Source organism: Lemur catta, chromosome 1, assembly GCF_020740605.2.
Source record: "Lemur catta isolate mLemCat1 chromosome 1, mLemCat1.pri, whole genome shotgun sequence".
Taxonomy (NCBI): domain Eukaryota; kingdom Metazoa; phylum Chordata; class Mammalia; order Primates; family Lemuridae; genus Lemur; species Lemur catta.
The window spans coordinates 108,794,932-108,811,452 of NC_059128.1; the positions used below are offsets into that span (position 1 = coordinate 108,794,932).

Below are 16,521 nucleotides of genomic sequence, written 5' to 3' on the forward strand. Positions count from 1 at the left end.
GAGGGGAAGGTTGCTGGTGGGAGGGGGAAGGGGGCAGGCGGGGCTCGTGTGGAGTGTGCAGGCATCAGTTCTCATGTGGCCCAGAGGGCTCTGGCCACGGGAATGACAGCTATGAGGGGCAGAGGAGCCTGGAGGGCGAGATGTGAGGCCTCGGGTGGCACTGCTGCCACCTCCACCTGACAGATGGGTGTGAGGTCGGGGGGCATCACCAAGGCTGGGGAAGCCGGGATGGAGGCAGAGGCTGCCTGAGGCCCCAGAGGGTGAAGTCTGGGATTCCCATTGGGAAAGTGAGGTGAGGGCGGAGAAGGCTGGAGGGAGGGTCTGGTGCGGTGGGACAGGGACAGGTCTCGCGAGAGCCCAGCAGAGCCAGGAGAGGGAGGACTGGGGTTGGGTGCATCAGCCTGGCGGGCCTTGCAGGGGCCAGGGCTGGAGGACAGAGAAGGATGGTTTGAAGCTGGGGGAGGGACGAGGGGGAGGGGCGGCCAGGAGGGGGCCTGGCAGCCCAAGGACCCCATGCGGTCTCCAGGCTCGGTCTTGGCCACACCGAGGAGAGAGGTGAGGGGAGCTGCATCTGGGCCTCCCCTCTGGGTGAGGATGCACGAGTGCCTGCACCCAGGGAGCTTGTGTGCTGGGGCAGTTGCAGGACAGACAAGGTCATCAGGAAGTGTGTGGACAGGTGACATGGGGACAGGAGCCCTGGGGAAGGGTGGCATTGCATCAGGGCTCAGCACCAGCCTGACTTCCAGCGAGGGCCTGAGGACGCGGGTGGCACTGCAGGCAGGGGCGTGGCATGTGCAGGGGAGGCAGAGTGAGGCGGGGAGGGTGGGGCCTGGTGGGCTGCGGAATGCGGTGGGGGGGGAGCCCTGGCTGTGGGGGACGGACAAGGCAGGTTCTGCTGTGTGGGGGACCCACGCGGGGCAGGACGGGACCCAAGGCAGAGGGGGCGTTGGCTTTTGTTTACATTTTTTTATTGTGGTAAAATACGCCTAACGTACAACATACCATCTCGAAGGGAACGATTCAGCAGCATTTAGTACCTTCGTGATGTGTGGCCACCATTAATTCCAGAACATTCTCATCACCCCAAAAGGAAGCCCGTCCCCATCAGCAGTCACTCCCTACCCCCTCCCCCAGCCCCTGGTGACCACGAATCCACGTCCCGTCTCTGTGGATCTGCCTGTTCTGGACGTTTCATATAAATGGAGTCTCACACTGTGTGTCCTTCTGTGTCTGGCGTCTCTCACTGAGCACGACGTCCTCAAGGTCCCTCCACGCTGTGGCCTGTGTCAGAGCCTCGTCTCCTTTGGTGGCTGAGTGATAGTGGAGGGACCGGTGTGCTGACCCACGCACCTGCTGTGGACACCGGCTGGGGTGACGGGCACCGGAGGCCGGTGCGAGTCGTGCTGTGCGTGCTCCCGGACACGCTCCGGCTCCGCGTGTGCCGTGAACAGAGGTGGACCGTGGGTGTGGAGTGAGGAGGGGAATCGGGGTCTCCGGGTGCTGGAGTCCTGGCAGGGGCACTGCCTCCCGGGATGGCGGGATGTGGGGAGATGGAGTCCCTTCCCCCTTGCCTTGAGGATGTGCAGAGGGAGCCTGGGGGTACTGAGCCCCACGAGAGGGGTGCGAGGAACTGGGGACTCGCCACGAGCCCCACCCTTGCTGCCCTGGTTGTCGAGTACGGGGAGCAGCTCTCCAGACTCCCCCTGCCCGCAGCTGGGAGGAGGGAGGGAGCGGTCAGGTGGTTGCCAGGACACTGGGTGGCCTTTGTCGCTGTCAACAATGGCCCCAGAGGCCTTCCTGGCAGGAGCCCGCAAGGACACAGAGGCAGACATGCAGACCCTGAGGCGGCAGGCTGCCCGGCCCTACATCCCCTCAGGGACCTACGTCCCCTCTGGGACCCTCGAAGTGGACTTCCCGGCCCCTCTGTACAGGTGAGTCCTGGCACACCTGGGTCCGCCTGGACCCGCCCCCTCTCGGGGCAGTGTCGTTCAAGGCTTACCAGTGGGGCCCTCTCCCGCCCCCGGCCCAAGGCCACAGCAAGGCCCTGAAGCTGGCGGACATTTACTGTCGGGAACCCTTGACCTGGGAGAAAACTGAGGACAAATCCAGTGTCCAGGGACACCAGGCATGGATAGGGCCACCTCACCCAGTGTGACCTCAGCTTACTGAGACCCGCCTGTCTAAAGCCTGTTTCCAAATAAGGCCATGCTCAGAGGTTTGGGCGGACGTGGATTTGGGGCACACCGTTCACCCCAGTCCCGTACCCATCAGTAAGCGCCTGTCCAAACAAGCCCCTACAGGCTGCCCCGCAGCTGGGGAGAGAGATGCGTGAGTCCAAGGGAGGAAACCCAGCGGTGGAGCAGCAGGTGCTGCAGCTCCTGCCCGTGTCACAGGCGGGCACACGGGCCCCACCTGCGTCTGGAGGGAGCGGGCGAAACCAGGAAGAGTGGGCACCCTGGCTCGGGGGCTGGTGGCTGGGGCACAGGGCACCCATTTTCATCGACTGTTATTTTGCACCCACACATGGGCCTTGCGATTCAGAAATGGTCATTTCGAAAGGTGGGGTATCCCAGATGACCTGGCAACTCCCTTTCACGTGGGAACCCAAGTGCATGCCAGGTCCCTGGCACAGATTCCACGGTCAACCAGGCTGATGCCATGTCCCGTGGGACGCGGGACTCCAGGCTTTCGTGATTTAACCAAAGTCCTGAATAGGCGACCCTGAGCCAGGCTTTGGAGGAAACTGCTTGGTGCCCAGCCCTGCCGGTGCAACCTTGCTCCTGGGGTGACTTGGTGGAGACGTATCCCAGGAGCCAGCTCACGAGGCCAAAGGCTGCGAGCATCCTTGAGCCTCGTCTCTGGTCGAGGCTCAACTTTTGCCATGAGAGCATTCCCGTGTTCCTCTCCGCTGCAGGTTCTAGTCCTTAGTTTGTTTCCTAAGCCGTCCCCTGCTGCTTCAGGGCCTGTGTGTGCCACCTGCCGCCTCCTCCGGGCAGCCCTCCCTGTGTTCTCGGCCTAGGACAGGTTCTGTCACCAAAGGCCTGAAAGGCACTCGCTGTGCAGCCACTTAGTTTCTTCTTTAATGTGAGCTGCGCTGGGACTGCTGTGTCCTCCTCAGGCCACACGACCCCAGCCCTCCCGCACCCCAGCCAAGACCCTTTTTCCTGGTGCACCTCAGGCTGGGGAGTCTTAGAGGCTAGACAAGGTCCTTAGGGCCCCAGGAGTGGCTAGGGCCCTTGTCCTTGGCCCTCCCCTCCCTGGTGTCTGGTCTCCAGGCAAGAAAAGCTCTGAGGGGACCAGTCTGGTGACGGTCTCAGCTGGCTGGGGCGGGACATGCAGAGAAGAGGAGAGTTGGCCCCTCTTTCCCTCTGCCAGCCCCGGGGTTAGGGGGGGTCCCATGCTGAGGGACAGGTGCAGCGCATGGGGTTGGCACGTCACAGAGGGCTCAGGACACCCATCCTAGAAGCAGCCTGAGGCCCGGGGGACACAGGGGACGGCCAGCTCACTCTCTGTCCATGCCCTGGCCCTCAGCGATGACTACCTGTCCCAGGAGGGGCCCCGCTGGGCTCCAGCCATCAAGCAGGCGACACGCTGGAAGTACACGCCCATGGGACGCGACGCAGCCGGCCAGCTGTGGTACACAGGCCTGACCAACTCGGCCCCCCGAGAGGCCTGGTACAACCTGCCCCGGGCCCTGGACAGCCCGTGCCGTGAGGCCCACGGCCGCTGGCACGGGTGCTGCCAGCACCAGGAGCGGAGCATGCCCTCGGGTGAGTGCGGCCCCTGCCCCCGGCACCAGGCCCCTGGTGGGGACAGGCCCAGACTTGACGGCCCGCTCCGCCCCGCAGCCTACACGCAGCACCTGCGGGACATGGCCTGCTATGACCCCGTCGTCCCCGCCCAGTACACGACGCTGGGCACCCGGTGGGGCAGCGTGCTGTGGAAGGACAGGCCCACCCGCGGGAAGGAGTTAGGTGAGGCCAGGCACGGGGTGGGATCGTGTCCCCCAAGGCCCGGTGGCAGGGAGGCCGGTGTGGGGGGAGGCCTGGTGGCCCTTGTGGCTGGGAGCTGGCGGGGTGACCCACCTCCCGGCCCACAGTGCTCAACAGGAACAGGTACCAGGCGGAGCCGCTCTGGCGGGCGTCCGACTACGTGCCCTACCTGTCGGCGCCCCAGCGCCCGCGCTACACCACCCAGAACTACCGCCAGTGGGGCCTGGAACCCTACTGTCCCTCCACACGCCAGCGGCCCCCACCCGTCTACACGCCCACCCTCTGATAAAGGTCACGCTGCCCCTCCCCCGTGTGGCTGCCTGAGTCTGGGGACGGGTGGGCACTGGGTGGCCGGGCACCCGGATAGACGGGTCACCGACCACGCCCAGGTGAGCGAAGGCCAGCGTGGGGACAGGCAGGAGCCAGGCCAAGTCCTATCTTTCTTTATTCACTGCCACAGAGCCCGCCCGTCCGGCAGCCCAGGTCTCCTGGCAGGCTCGGGTCACAGCACCGTCCCAAGGGGCCCCTGGCAGTGTCCAGAGACCCCCAGGCTGGAAGTGGGGGGCAAACTGGGGCTAAGCTCAGGGCAGCCCCTGGGCCCCACTGGGACCCTCACACCTCCGGCCCCCCTGCTCTACAGAGGGGCACCCCAAGTCCTCCAGGGGGCTGGGAATGGATGAGTTGGGGTACCCCCAAACCTGGGGGACCCACGGCCCCTGTAAGTCCAAGGATCAGTCGCTAGGTCCCCCCAACAGTTCTTGGCCTGCACCCCAGGGCCAGACAAGAATCCAGAAGTTGGGGGGGTTCTCCCAGAGGCCTCGAGCTGGATGTCGCTGTGCAGAAATGTGGGTCACTTGTGCAGATGCAGGATTCCGTGGGGCTGTCAGGGTTGGGCACCAGGGTCCCCTACAATGGGGGGCGTGAGGACAGTGTCAGGGAGGGCGGGGCTGGCCCGGCCCTACCCACCACGGCTTGGCTGGTTTTGGGGGGCAGGGCGGGGCCCATGACTCACAGCTGCGCAGGCGGATGGGCCAGATGAGGAGGCTGCAGAGACAGAGGGTCGCGGCCACGCCCACGCCGCCGGTCACGGCCACCATCACCCAGTGGTAGAAGCCCACGCAGGCCCCGCAGCAGAGCTCCGAGCTGGGGGCAGGAGGGACAGCTGAGTGGACGTCCGTGGGGACCCTCCCCTCCCACCCAGGGTGGCTCCGGCCTGTCCTTCAGGCCAGAGAGGTTGGGGCCCCCTGACTCCCTCCCACACCCCACACCCCGCCCGTCCTGGCTCTGCCTCCAGTCTGCCCCCAATCCACCCGCTCTTGCCCCTCCCCTGCCCCCAACTGGACCAGCCCAGTCCCCTCCGCCCTGTGCCCCTGCTCCTGCCCTCAGCCCCCAGTCTCCTCCCCACATCGGCCACCAGAGGGCGCCTGTGAGCACCTGAGTCGGGGCCTGTCCCTCCTCTGCCCACAGCACTCCATGGCTCCCACCTCCCTCTGGGTCAAAGCCCAAGTCCTCCCTGGGGCTCACTAGGCCCTGCACGGCCTGCCCTGTCCCTTCCCTGCCCTCCCTCTCCTCCTTCTCTTCCCCTCACTGCTTCAGCCACATGGGCCTCCTTGTTGTGCCTCTAACACGCCAGGCACGGTCCTGACCCAGGGCTTTTGCACAGCTGTCCCTCCCCACAGGCTTACAACTCCTAACATCCTTGAGGCCTTGGGTCCAATGTCACCTCCTCAGGGAAGCCCTCCCCGGCTTCCTGCTCTGACCAGCCAGGCCTCTCCAAGTGGTCACCTCAACACCTCTCACCACTGGTCTCGATTACACATTTTTGCCTGCGATTATTAACGTGGCTTTGCCCCCAGCTCCATGAGGACAGGAGACCAGGCCAGCTTTGGTTCCCAGGTCCTGGGCCTCTACAGGCTCGAACTCAGTGGTCTAGAACCATCCATGTCCGGACCCCAATGCTCTACAGGTCTGCGTATCATGGACTCTGGGCTCCCTCCAGCCGGACCCACTTGTGTTTCCCCAGTACACATGCCTGCTGTGTCCTCAGATGCAGAGTTTGTTGAATGAATAAACGAAGTGCCCAAAGTAAGAAATGAGAGGTTTCTCTGGCCTGTGAGTCCCACCAGGGCAGGTGTCTTATGTCCGGGACCCGGAGCACTGCCTGGCACTCAGCAGGTGCTCACTGAAGGAACGAACGAATGAGTGAGTGGCACTCACGGGCAGGGGTGCAGGCTCTGCACGGCCATGACTGCCAGCCCGTTGGCCACCTTATCCGAGAAGCTCATGGCGCCATACACGAAGGCTCCGCTGTGCTGGGGGTGACAGGCAGGTGGTGAGTACTGCGGCCCCTGAGGTCCCTAGCCTCCGCCACCCCAGCCCTGCCCTCCGGCCCTACCGTGTGGGGGCCGATGAGGTCGGCCGTCATGGCCAGCGAGGTGACGAGGATGGTGGCACAGCCAGCGCCCAGCAGCACAGCCGCCGCATACACAGCCACGCCCAGTGCATCTGCCAGCGCCACCCAGGCCGCGAAGGCCAGGATCACCAGGAGACCCGTGAAGTAGGTCAGCTAGGGGAGGTGGAAGCCCGGCTGGGCATCAGACCCATGCTGCTGGGCACCCCCGAGCCTGGCACTTGCCCTCTCTGGTCTTCAATCCACCACCCCTACCCCCAACCCCAGCAAATGAGGTGCCCGAGCCGGACGGTTCCTCAGGAGCCCCCAGCTCGGACCTTGGCCAAGTGGGAGACTCCGAGACGCAGAGGTGCTCAGAGCTCTGCGGGGCTGACACCCTAGGGCTGTGCTTTCTGTGCAGTGCAGCCATGAGAGAGGGGGCCATTTATGTCTAAGTGCAAGTTGGTTACAGCGAAGACAATCGCAGCCACACGGGGTGGACAGAAAGTCCCAGAGCTCTGCAGCCCCGAGAGTCTGAGAACCCAAGATACTCGGAAGCCAGGATTCTGGAATTGTTGGTTCTCAGACCCGGGGCTGCTACGAGGCGAGAACGCCCAGGCCTGGAACCACCCGGGCTGGAACCAGAGTTGCCGGGTCTGCTGTGTCTGGTGGGTTCTCAGCTGCAAGGTGCCCCCAGCCCCCACCGCCCCGCCCTCTGCCCGCTGTCCCCACACTCACATTCCTCCCGATACGCTTGTTGACTGGCTTCATGAGGAAGGACGAGAAGAAGCCGCTGAGGTACATCACCAGGGGGATGGTCGCGATGAACCTCTGTCGGGGCAGAGGTGGCACTGGCGTTTCAGGCGCAGCTCATGGGGCTACGGGGCGTCCCGTCTCTACTCCCCGCCCCACCCAGCTCACCTTGGGCAGGTGGAGGGAGTAGGTGAGGTACATGGCTATGTAGGTCTGGGACAGGTTCACAATGAGCCTCGTGGACATGTACAGCGCGCCCACCTGTGGGCAGACGACCAGAGGGACGGGCAGGGGTCTGGCGGCCCTTCTCCACTCCTACCAGCAGGGGGCGCCAGGGCCTGGGCGCGGCCCCTGCAGCAGGTGTCTGATCCATCGGTAGTTCACTGCCCAGGTGGTCAGGCCAGAAGAGAGCGGCGATTGACTAGCAATGTCTGCCCAGGTGTGGGGTTGAGCAGGGGCTACGCTTGCCATCTGCCACCTCTGACTGCTCTCTGGACGCTGTGACCCTGCAGGGTAAAGGGCTGGGCTGGGGAGAGGGGTGTCCCCGACGTACCTGATAAAAAGCCGGCTCCCGAAGCCAGTGTTTCCAGAGCAGCAGGGGCCGGGCGGCGGGGGCCACCAGAGGGCTGCTCTCATCCGGCTCCTCCAGCCGCAGCCGCTGCCTCTCCCGGGTGCCCAGGTGGAACAGCAGCGAGAAGACAGCTCCAATGCCCACCACCAACAGGGACAGGTTCTGGGGACCCCGAGGAGCGTGTCAGCGGCGGCTCTCCCAGCCCCAGCCTCAGGGGCAAGGACTCTGGAGTGACCCACCCGGGCCCCGGCTCACCCGGAACACCGGCACGTCCTGCATCCCCAGCTGGTCGCTGACGCTGAGGTCCTGGGCAGGCCCCACGTGCGAGGAGCCCTGCAGGTGGAGCAGGAGCCAGGCGGCGCCGTAGACCGTGATGTTGGCCACCACGGTGAAGGCGTACCTGGCGGGGGGGCACGGCCTCAGCAGGGCAGCCGTGGACCACGGGCTGCTTCCTCCCGGGGGCCGCACCTTCGGGGCAATTTGCGGCATCTGGGGGATCCCTGGCTGAGAGGTGATTTCAGCCACCAACACATTGGGTGACCTCAGGGAAGCGCCTGCTGGCCTCAGTTTCCCCAGCCTACACATGATCCGAGGACGTGCAGCTCTGGCCTGCAACCCCACCCTACATGACCTCCCATCTGCCAGGGCCAGGTCCAGGCTGCAACCCCAAAACTGAGTGCCCAGATGCCCAGAAACCAGGATTCTAGAATTCTTGGCTCTCGGATCCTGGCCTAGCGTCCAGGCCTGCAGCCCTGCTTGGCCAGGGGCAGAGGGCGGAGCCTCCGGATTTCACCAGGACTCAGTTTCCCTTTCTGAAAGCAGGAGCGATGCCATCTCCAGAGGCCAGATGAGCCTGACAGGAGGTCACTGGCAAGGTGCTGCCATGTAGGAAGTGCCCCAGAGTCTGGCCCTGGTCAGCAGGGCCCTCGGGGACCCTGGGCGTTGGGCAGTCCCTGCCGTCGGTGCCACAGTGGGGAACTGAAAGGCAGGGCTGGGGAGGCGGCCAGGGTGGACAGGCTGGCCTGGAGATGGAATAGACCCGATGAAGATGCTACCCAAACCGCAGCCTGGGGCACACCTCTGGAATACGGAGGGGACAGCCGTTCCCACCACCCTGGCACATAGCAAGGATTAAAGAAGTGGATTCATGTCAAGGGACTAGAACGATGCCTGGCACACAGCAAGTGCTCAATAAATGCTCTTATCATCACATCCGGAACAGCCTCCTCTAGCACTTCAGGCAGGATGGTGCGTAAGCCAGGTGCCAACCACACCTGCGTGTGGCGGGCAGAATTCTCAGGTGGCTCCACAGAGGCACACCGGTTGTTGTGGGTCCCTGGCCTCAAGGATCCTCCCGCCTTGGCCCTCCCAGAGCGCTGGGGTCACAGGCGTGAGCCACCGCGCCCGGCTGAGACACCACTGTACACCTGTGCCAGCCAGGGCAGAGGGCCCCACCGAGGGGTACCTGAGCGCCGTGAGCTCCACCTTCTCGTGGTCGTTGGTGACGAGCTCCGGGATGAGGCTGAGGTGGGAGATCTGCGTGGCGGCCCAGCCGAACTGGAAGACCACGATGAACGGCCCGTAGTAGAGGAGCGCAGCCCACTCGGGCGTGGCCGCGCCGCAGCCCAGGCACGGGCTGAAGATGAAGGGGAAGGACAGCAGGACGCAGACGGTGCCTGTGGACGGGGCCAGGGGGGACACGTCATGGGGTCGTACCGCACCAGCCCAGGGCTCCCAGGCACGTGGCCCCTTGTGACAAAGGGGGAAACCAAGGCAGAAAGATCTGGGGTGTCTCTCGGGTCACACAGCTAAGCAGGATAGATGGGGCCAGGTCTCCACCCACCAGTCAGATGGGGAAACTGAGGCAGAGGACAGGGGAGTGGGAAGGGGCAGGAATGGGCCCCTCCCTGCCAGCCCGGGGCTCCCGGGCTGCCCTCTGGTGAAGGCAGGTAACTGACACAGTGACCAAGGCCAGCGGCAGGTGAGAAGGGCGCAGCGGGTTCCCCGGGGAACTGCCCGCCAAGGGGCCTATGTCCAGCCACAGCTTCCCTGTCGCTCGTGGCAGGAGGCCTGTTCCTCCCGCTTGGCCACTAGCGAGCATCCTCCGGGAGTCAAGGCTCCCTCTCCAAGCCCCGCTCCCCGCTGTCCCCATCAACTCCTAAGGGGCCTCTCCCTGGAACACTGGGGTGTCCTGGTCCCTGGGGACAGAGTTTAGAAACTAGAGCCTGCCACGTACCAAGACCTGCTGTGTGCCACACTCTCCCCATCTATGTGCTCAGAAAAACCTCAATACCTCGGAATGAATTCAGGGTTCTCCCTGCAGCCTGCCAGGCCCTGCACAACCTGCCCCGTCCCCTCCTCACCCTCCCCTCCTCCCTCTGCTCCAGCCACACGGGCCTCCTCGCTGCGCCTCCAACATGCCAGGCACAGTCCTACCCCAGGGCCTTTGCACAAGCTGTGCCCTCTGCCTGGTTCACTCCTTCACTTCTTTCAGGCTTGTGCTTAAATGTCACCTCCTCAGAGAAGCCCTCCCTGACTGGCCCCGTCACCAGTGGTCCCCTCCAGGCCCGGGACACTCTGTCCTGGGCTCTGCTCTCTCTACCACACAGCCGTCGGCACCCCTGGGAATTCTGGGGTCTGTCTGCGTGTTTCTTGGCTGCTTCCCCCACCAGACAGCAGGCTCCATGGGGCTGGGTAACAGGTCCCTCCGTGTCACTTGCATGTCCCCAGCGCCTAGCAGGGAACCCGACACATCATTGTCTTTCTTTTTTTTTTTTTAAGGTTTTTATTTTTATTTTTTTTTTTTTTGAGACAGTCTCACTCTGTTGCCCGGGGCGAGCAACCTCAAACTCCTGGGCTTAAGCAATTCTCCTGCCTCAGCCTCCCGAGTAGCTGGGACTACAGGCATGCGCCACCAGGCCCAGCTAATTTTTTCTATATATTTTTAGTAGTCCAGCTAATTTCCTTTTTTAAATTTTTTAGTAGAGACGGGGTCTTGCTCTTGCTCAGGCTGGTCTCGAACTCCTGACCTCGAGCGATCCACCCGCCTCGGCCTCCCAGAGTGCTAGGATTACAGGCGTGAGCCACCGCGCCCGGCCATCACTGTCTTTTGAATGAGTGAAGAACAGCACTCGTGGCCTCAATCTATAGCCTGGAAGGGGGGGTGTTATAATCCGAGTTTTCTAGGCGGGGAAACTGAGGCTCGCTGAGTGCACTGGTCTGGCGAATCCAGCCTGCTGCGGCCTGCGCCTCCCAACCTGGAGCCTGGAGGGGCCTGTGCAGTGCCAGCAGCTGGGCTTCCTTCCTGCAGGCTCCGGAGGTGACCTCATCCCCCACTGCCACCCCCGGACCCTGGACCCGCCCTCGAGATTGAGAAATGAAACCAAACCCACCCTGGCCTAGTTCTCTGGAACTGGTGCCCCGGAGGGTTGTGGGAAGATTCCTGGGGGCGTGGAAGCCACCCAGGGTGGGGCACGGGGGTGGTCACAAACTGTGGACTCTAGTCAGGAGAATGTTCCTCCCTGGCCAGACTCCACCTGCCTGCTGACCAGGCTGGGTTAACCATTGTTGGGGCCAGGCTGCCTGGCTGGGGGACCCTGGGCAAGTGGCTTTGTCTCCCTGGGCCTCAGTTTCCAGAAAACAGGGGTAAAGTGTGATTACGAGTTAATGTGTGAACCTCAGCAGCTTCCAGGCCAAGGACACTTCATGCCTTTCCACAGTCATTTCCACTACTTGGAATACCACCCATGCACACACTCCTACTCACCCTTCAAAACCCCAAAGCTAATATTCCCTCTTCCTGGCAAGATGCCCAGTCTTGCCATCTGCCCCAGCCCACAGGCATCCACGGTGACTGAGGTTCTTCTTGAGGTTACAGGAGGGAGCCCCAAGGGCTCGTTAAGGGACGGAGTGAGTCCATCCATGGACTCGAGGGTGAAAAAGAGAAGTCGGCACTGTTGCCAGGGTGACTAGCACTCGAGTCACCTTATCAAATGTCAAGAGGGGTCACCCCAGCTTCCTGGCCCAACAGACCCTCCTGGGGCCTCCCCTGTGCCCACCCGGAGGTTGGGAAGGGCCAAGGTGGAAGCTTCAAGGCTGTTAGGCAAAAACACAAAGCCTTCAGTCCTTTATTTACAAAGTTCCCCCAGCTCTTCTACCCCCCAGCCTCTGCTGGGGGCCTCAGACTCCTCCTCTGGGGTCTGGCGGGACTCTCCTCGAGCCTCAGGCCTCCACCTATGGAAGGAGCATACAGTCAGGCTGGGAGGCGCAGAGCTGGTAAGGGGCAGGCGCAGAGGGGCTCCCCTGCCCGGGAATTCTCTGACACTGAGTTTGCCCCACAGTTAGAATCCAACTTGCCTTTGAGACTCTGGGCTCAGCTCTGCAAACAATCTGTCAGTCAGAGAGCAAGAGACCACCGTTCCCCTGCTGGTCTGCCAGTCTGCCACAGTCTACCACAGTGAGCCCAGGGCACCCTCAGGAACCTGGAAGTCCAGCCCCCAGGCGGGGGCTGTTGCAATGCCAGTTCCCTCAGGCCACCCGGAGATCTGCTCATCTTGCAAAAAATGTCCCTCAGGAGGGACTGAATGCTTCAAACCTCTGCCCTCAGCTGTGGCTCCTGAGGGCATGGAGGCTCCAGCCCACCTCCGGTGGCTCCCAGACACATGCCGCCTGCCCAGAGCCGGAACATGGCCAAAGGTGGTGGGAGCTAATCTCTGGGCCCAGGGTGGGCAGAGAGAGCAGAGCCACTGGGAAGCAGCTGGGCAGGCTTATCATCCCAGCCCCATGGGACCTACCTCCTGCCCTCCGCGACAGCCCTCTCTAATTAGGGCCCCTCCCCAGACATGGGGGTGCCCTATCCCTGGTCAGCCAGTCAGATGTGAAGCAAGAAGAGGGCACAGACCTCTGACCCTGTGGTCCCACCCATCCCCAACTCTCAGCTCCCGGGGCAGCACCCCCAGGCTGCCCAAGCTCCAGGTGGCCAGAGATGAGGCGGGGGATGGATGGGGGTGTTCTGGGGGGATGGACAGACAGAGGGGCTCTAGGCAGCTGACCTTCCCTCAGGCAGAGCTGTCCCAACAGTCACCCCGAAGGAAAGGGGGGCTCAGCTGAGCACACAGGCCCAACCCAGAGAGGGTTGAGTGCCCCCAGGGTTCAGACAAAGGGAAGTGACATGGAAGGATCCCTTGAACAGTCAGATGGGGAGGGCCACGGGCAGACAGAGAAGACACAGGGCTGCCAAGCAGAAAGGTGGGGAGGCTCATGGGTCAGGCAGGTAGAGGGGGACTGGGCAGCCAGACAGAGGGGGGAGGCTCAGGCCGTGGACAGCCAGACAGAGGGGGGAGGCTAAGGCTGTGGACAGACAGAGGGGGAGGCTCAGGCCGTGGACAGCCAGACAGAGGGGGAGGCTCAGGCCGTGGACAGACAGACACAGGGGGGAGGCTCAGGCCGTGGACAGACAGACACAGGGGGGAGGCTCAGGCCGTGGACAGACAGACACAGGGGGGAGGCTCAGGCCGTGGACAGACAGACAGAGGGGGAGGCTCAGGCCGTGGACAGACAGACACAGGGGGGAGGCTCAGGCCGTGGACAGACAGACAGAGGGGGAGGCTCAGGCCGTGGACAGCCAGACAGAGGGGGAGGCTCAGGCCATGGACAGCCAGACAGAGGGGGAGGCTCAGGCCGTGGACAGACAGACACAGGGGGGAGGCTCAGGCCGTGGACAGACAGACAGAGGGGGGAGGCTCAGGCCGTGGACAGCCAGACAGAGGGGGAGGCTCAGGCCGTGGACAGCCAGACAGAGGGGGAGGCTCAGGCCATGGACAGCCAGACACAGGGGGGAGGCTCAGGCCGTGGACAGACAGACAGAGCTGGACAGCCAGACAGAGGGGGAGGCTCAGGCCATGGACAGACAGACACAGGGGGGAGGCTCAAGCCGTGGACAGACAGGCAGAGCTGGACAGACAGAGCGGGGAGGCTCAGGCCGTGGACAGACAGACAGAGGGGGAGGCTCAGGCCATGGACAGACAGACAGAGCTGGACAGACAGAGAGGGGAGGCTCAGGCCGTGGACAGACAGACAGAGCGGGGAGGCTCAGGCCATGGACAGCCAGACAGAGCGGGGAGGCTCAGGCCATGGACAGACAGACAGAGCGGGGAGGCTCAGGCCATGGACAGACAGACAGAGGGGGGAGGCTCAAGCCATGGACAGACAGACAGAGCTGGACAGACAGAGCGGGGAGGCTCAGGCCATGGACAGACAGACAGAGGGGGGAGGCTCAAGCCGTGGACAGACAGACAGAGCTGGACAGACAGAGCGGGGAGGCTCAGGCCGTGGACAGACAGACAGAGGGGGAGGCTCAGGCCATGGACAGACAGAGGGGGAGGCTCAGGCCATGGACAGACAGACAGAGCGGGGAGGCTCAGGCCATGGACAGACAGACAGAGGCGGGAGGCTCAAGCCATGGACAGACAGACAGAGCTGGACAGACAGAGCGGGGAGGCTCAGGCCGTGGACAGACAGACAGAGGGGGGAGGCTCAGGCCGTGGACAGACAGACAGAGCTGGACAGACAGAGCGGGGAGGCTCAGGCCGTGGACAGACAGACAGAGGGGGGAGGCTCAAGCCGTGGACAGACAGACAGAGCTGGACAGACAGAGCGGGGAGGTTCAGGCCGTGGACAGACAGACAGAGGGGGAGGCTCAAGCCGTGGACAGACAGACAGAGTGGGGAGGCTCAGGCCATGGACAGACAGACAGAGCGGGAGGCTCAAGCCGTGGACAGACAGACAGAGTGGGGAGGCTCAGGCCATGGACAGACAGAGGGGAGACTCTGGCTCGGGCAGGCGGGCAGAGCGGTGCGGGGACAGAAGAGGCTCAGGATGGGGAGTCCCGGGGGCGCGGGCGCGGGTGCTTACCGACCAGGTGCCAGGCCTTGCGCGGGCCATAGCGGGCGCAGCGGCCAGCGGCTCGGTCGGCCTCGTAGCCCACGAGGGGCGTGCACAGCCCGTCGGCCACCTGGCCGAGCAGCAGCAGCAGGCCGGCGCCGCGCGAGCTGTAGGCGCGCACCGAGTGCAGGTAGAGCAGCAGGTAGGTGAACCACATGGACGCGCACAGGTCGTTGAGGAAGTGGCCCACGGCATAGCTGAGCCGCGCCACCAGCGACATCGGCCGTGGGGACATTCCCGCTCCGACCGCGGGGGGGCCCGGGCCCATGGCGCCGGGCCGCTGGAGACGCTCCGCACCGGGACCCCGCGGGGCCGTGACCCCCGCCGCGCGTCGGCCCCTGAGCGCAGAGTCCGCGCCCTGCGCTGCTGTGCAGCGGCCAAGCCCGCGGCGGGGACTCTACAGCCGGGCGCGGCGGGGCGGGCGGAAAGCCGGACGAGCGGCGGCCGCCTCCCCCAATCGAAGCCGCGCGCCGGGGCCAGGCAGCCAATCACCGTGGAGAGGGGCGTGGCCTCGGGGCGAGCCTGTCCTCCACACCGCGCGTTCGCGCGGTCCTAGCGCCCCGCGGGTACCCCGACTCTTCGGGACTGCGGGACTCCGGACCGTGGGGAGTCCGTCACCACCGCCCGCATCCTGCACAATGAAATAGAGAAGCGACACCACTGCCGCCCACCCAGACTCCTGCTTCTAGGCCCGCGCCGCCCGCGTCCTAACGCGGGCCGGGGAGGACGGAGTGAGATGGGGCGGGGGTCTGAGTCCGAGCTGGCCTCGGGGTCCCATGACTTCCCGGACCGGATGTGGGGAGGGCGCATTAGAGCTACCTAATTGGTTATTAACGATATAATGGAGATAATGATCATAATAATACCAGCCGGCATTTAACGAGCGCTGACTGCCAAGCGCCCCACGTGGCCGAGGCAAACCTCTCTCCCACTTTTCAGGTGGGGACAAGCCGGGGAGGGGACGTGACTTGCCCAGGGGCGCACGGTGAGTCAGGTGCGCACAGCGAGTCAGGTGCATGTGAGTCCCAGGCCTGTACCCTCCCCGACCTTCCTCCTCCCTCTAACTGCCCTTCCACCTCGGGGCGGTTTCAAGTTCCTCCAAGGGATGGGTGCAGTTCCCCTTGGCGTCCCCAGACCTCCTTCAGCGATGTTTGAAGACTTGCAGCCTGGGGTCAGAATCATGAAAGCCACATCCAGGTCACCTGCCTCCCAGCTGTTCCACTTGGGACAAGTCCCTTAACTGCATAGGGCTTTAATCTCCCCAGCTCCGGAATGGGTATAAAAGTTATATATAATGACTGTTAGCTCTTACTACTGTCACCCAGGAAGTAGGAGCTCAGAAAATATCTGCCCAATGCCTGAACGGTGGAAGTACAGGCAGGAAATCAGAAATGCAGACCCAAACTGGGTCACAGACAGAGACACGCTTTACAAACCCCAGGCCCCAGCAGCCCAAGGGGTACACAGCTCTGGTCCCCGTCCCCATGCTGCCGCAGGCTACACACTGTTTTGTGAAAATAAGACAGAAAAAATGGGTGAGGGTGACGAAGGGTCAAGAGAGATAAGCTGGGGAGGGGAAGATGAGAGATAGGAGGGCAGACTGCCTTGGTGGAGATAAACGGATAATGAGAGATAAGATCCTCAATTCTTTCCTCACTGTCCACGTGCTCCCCTTTAGCAATAAAAAAATGACTTTTAAAAATACCAGCCTATGGCTGGGTGCAGTGGCTCACGTCTGTAATCCTAGCACTCAGGGAGGCCAAGGCGGGGGAATCTCTTGAGATCAGGAGTTCAAGTACAGCCTGGGCAAAAGCGAGACCCCGTCTCTACAAAAAATAAGGAAAATTAGCGGGGTGTGGTGGGACCTGCTTGTG

General features: G+C 63.4%; 2 protein-coding genes across 4 annotated transcripts; one reads left to right on the forward strand and one right to left on the reverse strand.

The window, feature by feature from the left end:
• Nucleotides 1–1,764: 1,764 nt before the first annotated feature.
• On the forward strand, nucleotides 1,765–8,906 carry C1H19orf71 (chromosome 1 C19orf71 homolog). Of its 3 annotated transcripts, none has more exons than XR_006733607.1 (4): nucleotides 1,765–1,931; nucleotides 3,532–3,770; nucleotides 3,849–7,647; nucleotides 7,814–8,906. XR_006733607.1 is itself a non-coding variant. In XM_045544772.1 (4 exons), the coding sequence occupies exons 1-4, from the start codon at nucleotides 1,780–1,782 to the stop codon at nucleotides 4,276–4,278; spliced, it is 696 nt and encodes a 231-aa protein (XP_045400728.1). In that variant the 5' UTR covers nucleotides 1,765–1,779; the 3' UTR covers nucleotides 4,279–4,368. The 3 variants fall into 3 exon arrangements, 2 of the variants coding, with proteins under 2 accessions (XP_045400728.1, XP_045400726.1); XM_045544772.1 differs by lacking the exon at nucleotides 7,814–8,906 and having other exon boundaries at nucleotides 3,849–3,974; nucleotides 4,100–4,368; XM_045544770.1 differs by having other exon boundaries at nucleotides 3,849–8,906.
• On the reverse strand, nucleotides 4,421–15,014 carry MFSD12 (major facilitator superfamily domain containing 12). The gene is made up of 10 exons (XM_045544765.1): nucleotides 14,618–15,014; nucleotides 9,171–9,381; nucleotides 7,961–8,105; nucleotides 7,688–7,867; nucleotides 7,303–7,395; nucleotides 7,120–7,212; nucleotides 6,388–6,558; nucleotides 6,210–6,304; nucleotides 5,005–5,135; nucleotides 4,421–4,898 (listed from the first exon to the last, which is right to left on the reverse strand). The coding sequence occupies exons 1-10, from the start codon at nucleotides 14,913–14,915 to the stop codon at nucleotides 4,876–4,878; spliced, it is 1,440 nt and encodes a 479-aa protein (XP_045400721.1). The 5' UTR covers nucleotides 14,916–15,014; the 3' UTR covers nucleotides 4,421–4,875.
• Between the last annotated feature and the right edge of the window lie 1,507 nt (nucleotides 15,015–16,521).

Coding starts and splice junctions, on each gene's coding strand:
- C1H19orf71 (XM_045544770.1), top strand. CDS start 1,780: ATGGCCCCAGAGGCCTTCCTGGCAGGAGCCCGCAAGGACACAGAGGCA. Junction 1,932..3,531: donor TTCCCGGCCCCTCTGTACAG/GTGAGTCCTGGC, acceptor CCTGGCCCTCAG/CGATGACTACCTGTCCCAGG. Junction 3,771..3,848: donor GGAGCGGAGCATGCCCTCGG/GTGAGTGCGGCC, acceptor TCCGCCCCGCAG/CCTACACGCAGCACCTGCGG.
- MFSD12 (XM_045544765.1), bottom strand. CDS start 14,915: ATGGGCCCGGGCCCCCCCGCGGTCGGAGCGGGAATGTCCCCACGGCCG. Junction 6,559..7,119: donor ACAAGCGTATCGGGAGGAAT/GTGAGTGTGGGG, acceptor CACCTCCCCTAG/CTGACCTACTTCACGGGTCT. Junction 5,136..6,209: donor CAGAGCCTGCACCCCTGCCC/GTGAGTGCCACT, acceptor TCCTGCCCCCAG/CTCGGAGCTCTGCTGCGGGG.